General features: G+C 43.0%; 1 protein-coding gene across 1 annotated transcript in view; it reads left to right on the top strand.

Moving 5' to 3' along the window:
* Window positions 1-6000, top strand: part of ABCA13 (ATP binding cassette subfamily A member 13) — a 424215-nt gene that overhangs the window by 233859 nt on the left and 184356 nt on the right. The window contains 2 exon segments of the mRNA XM_017500828.2: window positions 360-517; window positions 1974-2204. Of these exon segments, the coding sequence (XP_017356317.1) occupies window positions 360-517; window positions 1974-2204 (389 nt within the window).

Here is a 6000-nt window from a genome sequence, read left to right as displayed (position 1 = left end):
TCTTGTCTCTCTTCATTCAGTGATCTGCCTCTAAGTAGGAGAGAACAGGGGGCTGTGCACACACATTCTGTGTTTTGCCCTCAGTTTTACCCTCCATGCCTGGCAGAGCACCCACTTTGGTTCATGGGGGTGGGGGTGGGAGATCCGTGGAAACAACTCTAGAGGAAAGAGTTTCAGAGCCTCGAACTGGCCAAGTGGCCTTGAGTAAGTCCTTCCTGCTGGACACATTTTAATTTTTTTGTTTGAAATTGGTAAGGATCTTTAAATTATACCTGGATCTACCATCCTGAGGAAAGGAGAGAAGGTCCTTCTGGGGTATCTGTCCTGCTGGTCCTGATGCACCCTATGCTTGAACCCAGGTCGCACGATCATCTTCACAACCCACCACCTGGACGAAGCTGAAGTGCTGAGTGACTGCGTGGCCGTCCTCCAGCATGGGAGGCTCAGGTGCTGTGGTCCTCCCTTTTGCCTGAAGGAGGCGTATGGCCAGGGGCTCTGCCTGACGCTCACAAGGCAGGTAAGGAATGCAGCCATTCCATCTCGCTGAAGTCCCATTCCCACCTGTGGCATAGGAAACAAGTGGCGACAGTTACACAGTAATAACAACTCAGTAGAGGCTTTCTGTGCACAATGGCCCACAGGCCAAAATGAGTGCCCCCAGGCCTGTGCAGGGAGCAAGTCTCTGGGAACCCAAGCATGCATTTGAAAACTAGGAGAAAATACGTGAGGGGTCAGAATTACCTGATAGGTACAGGAGCTGCTCTGAGTGTCAGGGCCAGGAAGTGCATGACCTAGGTATTCTGCAAATATTTTTCCCTCCTTCTCTCTCTCTCTTTTCTTTTCTTTTCCTTTCTTTTCTTTTTCTTCCTTTCTCTTTCTTTCTCTTTCTCTCTCTCTCTTCTCTTTCTCTCCCTTTCTTTCTTTCTTTCTGTCTCTCTTTCTCTCTTCCTTTATTCCTTCTTTCTTTTCAAGATGGAGTCTCACTCCATTGCCCAGGCTGGAGTGCAGTGGCACAATCTCTATTCACTGCAACCTCTGCCTGCCAGTTTCAAGCAGTTCTTCTGCTTCAACCTCCTGAGTAGCTGAGATTACAGGCACATGACACCACACCCCTGGCTAATTTTTGTGTTTTTCAGCAGAGATGGGGTTTCATCATGTTGGCCAGGCTGGTCTCAAACTCCTGACCTCAGGTGATCCACTCGCCTTGGCCTCCCAAAATGCTGGAATTATAGGCGTGAGCCACCGTGCCTGGCCTGGAAGTATTTTTCTGACAAAGATATTTATTCCCTCTTCGAGGCTAAAGCTTTGTCAGAATGCAGAAGAGTAGGGAGGGGATAGAGCGAGTGGAGTCTGACCTGAGAGGCTGAACCTGTGTCACATCTGTAGTCATCATTACCTGTGTCAATGGAGGTCAGGCAGTGGTGACTCTTGGGCTGGGATTCGGGTGTGTGGGAAGTCACCTCTCCACTCTTGATGACTGTATTTGGCCCTTGGTGGCCCACAAAAAGTCTGCCCCCAGCTCTGAGCCAAGGTTCCTGTTTGCTTCCTCTCTAATTCAGTGGGAATATCACCATCCCCAGGTGGATCCTTTCTTCTTTGGCTGAGAATTCTTGTCTCCCTTTTAAGAAGACTCAACCCAGTTTCCTGCTGTTCAATGTTAGGCCCAGGAGCTCTTTGTGACTCTGGCAGGGGATAGGGGGCACTTCATGAATACAAACCCCAGGAGGCTGGCCATGGCATGCCTGGTAGCCAAGATGGGCATGTTAGGGGGCATGTATCAGATTTAAATTTTTAAAAAGAAACAAAAATGTACAAGATGTCATTGCAATGCCTATTGCTTAAATGTGATATTTGACTTAAGCTTTGAAGTGGAGTTTTGATATAATTTGCTTATGGATCTACATGACATGAATTGATGTAAATTTGAATTGACATTCCTTACCGGTTTCTTTTTTCCTTCCTTTGGTGGATAGCCTTCTGTTCTGGAGGCCCATGATCTGAAAGACATAGCTCGTGTTACATCCCTGATCAAGATGTATATTTCACAAGCGTTTCTCAAAGACAGCAGTGGAAGTGAGCTGAGCTACACCATTCCAAAGGACACAGACAAGGCCTGCTTCAAAGGGCTCTTTCAGGCCCTGGATGAGAACCTGTGTCAGCTGCACCTGACAGGCTATGGGATCTCAGACACCACCTTAGAAGAGGTACTGAAAAAACTGAAGCGTGCTTTAATTATTTATGCTTTTTTGGCCATTCCACATTAAAGGAAGAGATGTGGCAAAGGAGATAAGGTGGAGAAGATGCGCGCTTTTATTTACGTTTAAGCTCTGGTTAGTAGCGTAGTAGATGTTATGCTACTAATAGTAACTGAACTTAACACGCCTGACAGGTGATGGTTGTTCTTTAGCTGAAATGGCATTCTTTTAGCATGCTCATAGTTGAGAAGCTTGGTGTCTTTAATCCAGAATAATTCCGTGTTTAAACAGCTGTTAATAGTGGATGATTACTGGTTGTAATTCTTCATGTAGAGGTGCCCTCGTCTTTCTGCTTCTATTTGGGAGCCTCTGGCCCCATGCTGGGTCTCCGTGATGTGAGAGGGTTTAGTATGGGAACAGTACAGATGTCTGGTGAGCTCCCATCCCCCAAGTCCAACCTTTTCTCTACTGGATCTGAGGTGGATGAGACCACTCCGCATGGGTTCTTCGTGGAGTACACTCAATGACAGGCAGAATTAGGCATTTCCTCCAGGTGTATGTTACTGTGTTGTGTGACCCAACCTAAGGCAAGATTTGTTTGGGGTTCTTGAGGTTGGCTCTCTGTGTGGGCAGTATTTGAGCTTAATTTTTACATTGCTATTATTTACATAAAATGTTGCAGATTTAAAAAAAATCAAGTGCTGCAAGTTAAAATTTTAAAAAATCTGCAAAAGTCAAAGTCTGAACATTCAGTTGTTTGTTGGAACTGATTCCTTGGATTAGTGATGCAGGAGGAAAGGCAATCTTTTTTGTGATAAATCAGTGTGGTCCCAAGTAGATAGCAGCCATCACAAGTTTTCTCTATAATAAATAGCCATAAAAGATTGTGAAACATAGAAAAGTAACATTACAAAAGCTTTTATACATAGAATGCATTTGGTTCTCCCAAAGATTTGTAAGTTACTATTCCTATTTTAAGGTTGAGTAAGCTGAGGCTCACATAGGCTAATTTCTTTACCCCAAATCATGAAGGTCATAAATGGTGAGCTATACTTAGACCTAGGGTTTCTGATAGTTAGTCTGTAAATGAGCCCATGCCTTCGTAGTTGATGTCCTGTATTCCATTCGTCATCAGGACTGGAGTCCATCAGTTCCTACTGCGTTTTAATAGAGCACATTACAGTGCAAGAGACAAGCAAAAAGCAGCCCAATAAACACGCATGCCGAGTATGAGCTGTTTTCTAAAGCCAAAGGATGTGGTCACTGCATCTTTTCTCTTCTGGCTGTCTCCTATTTTCATTCTTCAAGTCTTGACACGAATGGTGCCTCTGCAGCAGATTCCCAGATTCCTCAGCATCAGTTCTCTTCTGTGTTCCCCCCACCCGCCCTCACTGCACTCTGAAGCTTCTCTTCACACTTCTCCAAACTTGTTATGCATGCATCTCTGTATCTCCCATGGAAGTTGAGATCTGTGAGTGCTTGTATCTTCTCTGCCCACCTCCATACCAGCAGTGCCCAGGACAGTTGCTGGCACTCGTGGTTGCTTAATAAATGTATTCAAAGTGAACAATGTGCAGGACCCTTCTAAAGATTCATCTAGCTTCTGGGAGTGGCATGTTACAGTGGAAAGGGCATAAACTGTGCCCCAGACAGTTCTTTTTTTTCTTAATTGTACTTTAGGTTCTGGGGTACATGTGCAGATCATGCAGGATTGTTGCATAGGTACATACATGGCAAGGTGGTTTGCTGCCTTCATCCTCCCATCACCTATATCAGTATTTCTCCCCAAGTTATCCCTCCCCACCATCCCCACACTCCACTAGCCCCCCCCATGACTGACCACAGTATATGATGCCCCCCTCCCTGTCTCCTCGTGTTCTAACTGTTCAACACCCACCTACGAGTAATAATATGTGGTGTTTGGTTTTCTGTTCTTGTGTCAGTTTGCTGAGAATGATGGTTTCCCGATTCATCCATGTCCCTCTGAAGGACACAAACTCATCATTTTTTATGGCTGCGTAGTATTCCATGGTGTATATGTGCCACATTTTCTTTATGCAGTCTATCATTGGTGGACATTTGGGTTGGTTCCAGATCTTTGCTATTGTAAACAGTGCCACAATGAACATGTATTATAAACATGTGCATGTGTATTTATAATAGAATGATTTATAATCCTTTGGGTATATACCCAGTAATGGGATTGCTGGGTCAAATAGTATATCTATTTCTAGGTCCTTGAGGAATCACCACACTGTCTTCCACAATGGTTGCACTAATTTGCACTCCCACCAACAGTGTAAAAGTGTTTCTATTTCTCCACTTCTATTTCTCCACATTCTCTCCAGCATCTGTTGTCTCCAGATTTTTTAATGATTGACACATTGAGATACCATCTCACACCAGACAGTTCTTAATTGAAATCTTTGTCCCTCCTGAGCTCTAGAAACTTGAATAAATGCCTCAGCTTTTGCGAGTCTCAGTTTTTTAACTCTTCATTTTATTTTTATTAATTTTTTTTCTTTTTTAATGAACAGGGTTTCATTGTGTTGCTCAGGCTAATCTGGAACTCCTGGGCTCAAGTGATTCTCCCGCCTTAGCCTCCCAAATAGTGGAGACTATAGGTGTGTGCCACTGCACCTGGCACCAGCTTTTGATCTTTAAAATGGAAACATCAGAACAGTTTGCATAGTTTTCCAAAGAGTAACAATAATGGTTAAATGCCTGGAACAAATTGCTCAAAAATGGTAATGGCTTTTCTGACTTACAGTGGGACTGCATGAGATGTTGCTACCATAACTTTGGAGTAACTACAGAATTAAATAACATTTATACCCACAAAAGACACCTTTCTTCCAGGGATTTTTGGCAGAGAGCAGTCTTCCCTGAGCCAATGTAGAAGAAAAGGAATTTCCTAAGCCCCTTTTCCCCGGATTGCGTGAGTCAGGATGTAGGTTTACAGGCCTGCTGCGGACTGAAGCACCATTCTTGAATGCAGCTAGGTCAGACATCACCATTGTCACTGCCTTCTTAAATGTGAATAGCACGTCCAAATATTACATCAGAAGCTAATCATTTGGATAGCTGAGAGCTGTCAGCTGGTATGCGTCAGTTTCCCTACAGACAAGGAGGTGCGGCTTCCAGGGGTAGTTTCGTGATCCTGGGTCACTTGGAAAAGAAAAATAAAAAAAATTTTCTGGGTTATAAAGAGAAATTGTCAAAAAAAGTCCAGACTTGTTATGTTCATGTCTGTCTCTGTATTCACTGGGTTAATGAGGTTGTGTGCTAGTTTTCTGGCATCTTGTATAGATAAATTGAACATATTCATAAGCTCACTAGACTCTCAGGGCAGAAGGAAGACCCTGTGGGAATATGGACCAAGCACACTTATCAGTGAAATGATGACTGTTCACCCCCAATATATGTATGTTTACTGATTTGCAATTAAACACATGCATCAGGAAGAGTGGTGTTCTTTTACATAAGTGGCATTTTGCTTGTTGCTAATAAAATAGAAGAGCTTGGTAATACTTTTAATTTTTAGTATTAAGCAGAATGAAATGTTGTGGAACATTTTGCTTGAATATTTTATGAATTTAAATATCATAGAAAAAAAAGCTGGTGAGGAGAGTCTTTATATCCTGGTTAGATGCTTAGCCCTTAAATGTTTTGTTAATTATCTAGCACATATGACCAATAAATAATATCTCAAGGTAAAACGTACATTTAAGGAGAGGCTTATTCATAACCATAGAACACGTGAATAAGATACTTCGTTATTATTCTTAGTAATTCCCTTCCTTTT

This window comes from Cebus imitator, unplaced genomic scaffold, assembly GCF_001604975.1.
Source record: "Cebus imitator isolate Cc_AM_T3 unplaced genomic scaffold, Cebus_imitator-1.0 Scaffold272, whole genome shotgun sequence".
In the NCBI taxonomy this organism is placed as follows: Eukaryota; Metazoa; Chordata; class Mammalia; order Primates; family Cebidae; genus Cebus; species Cebus imitator.
This window is presented reverse-complemented; position numbering and strand designations above follow the sequence as displayed.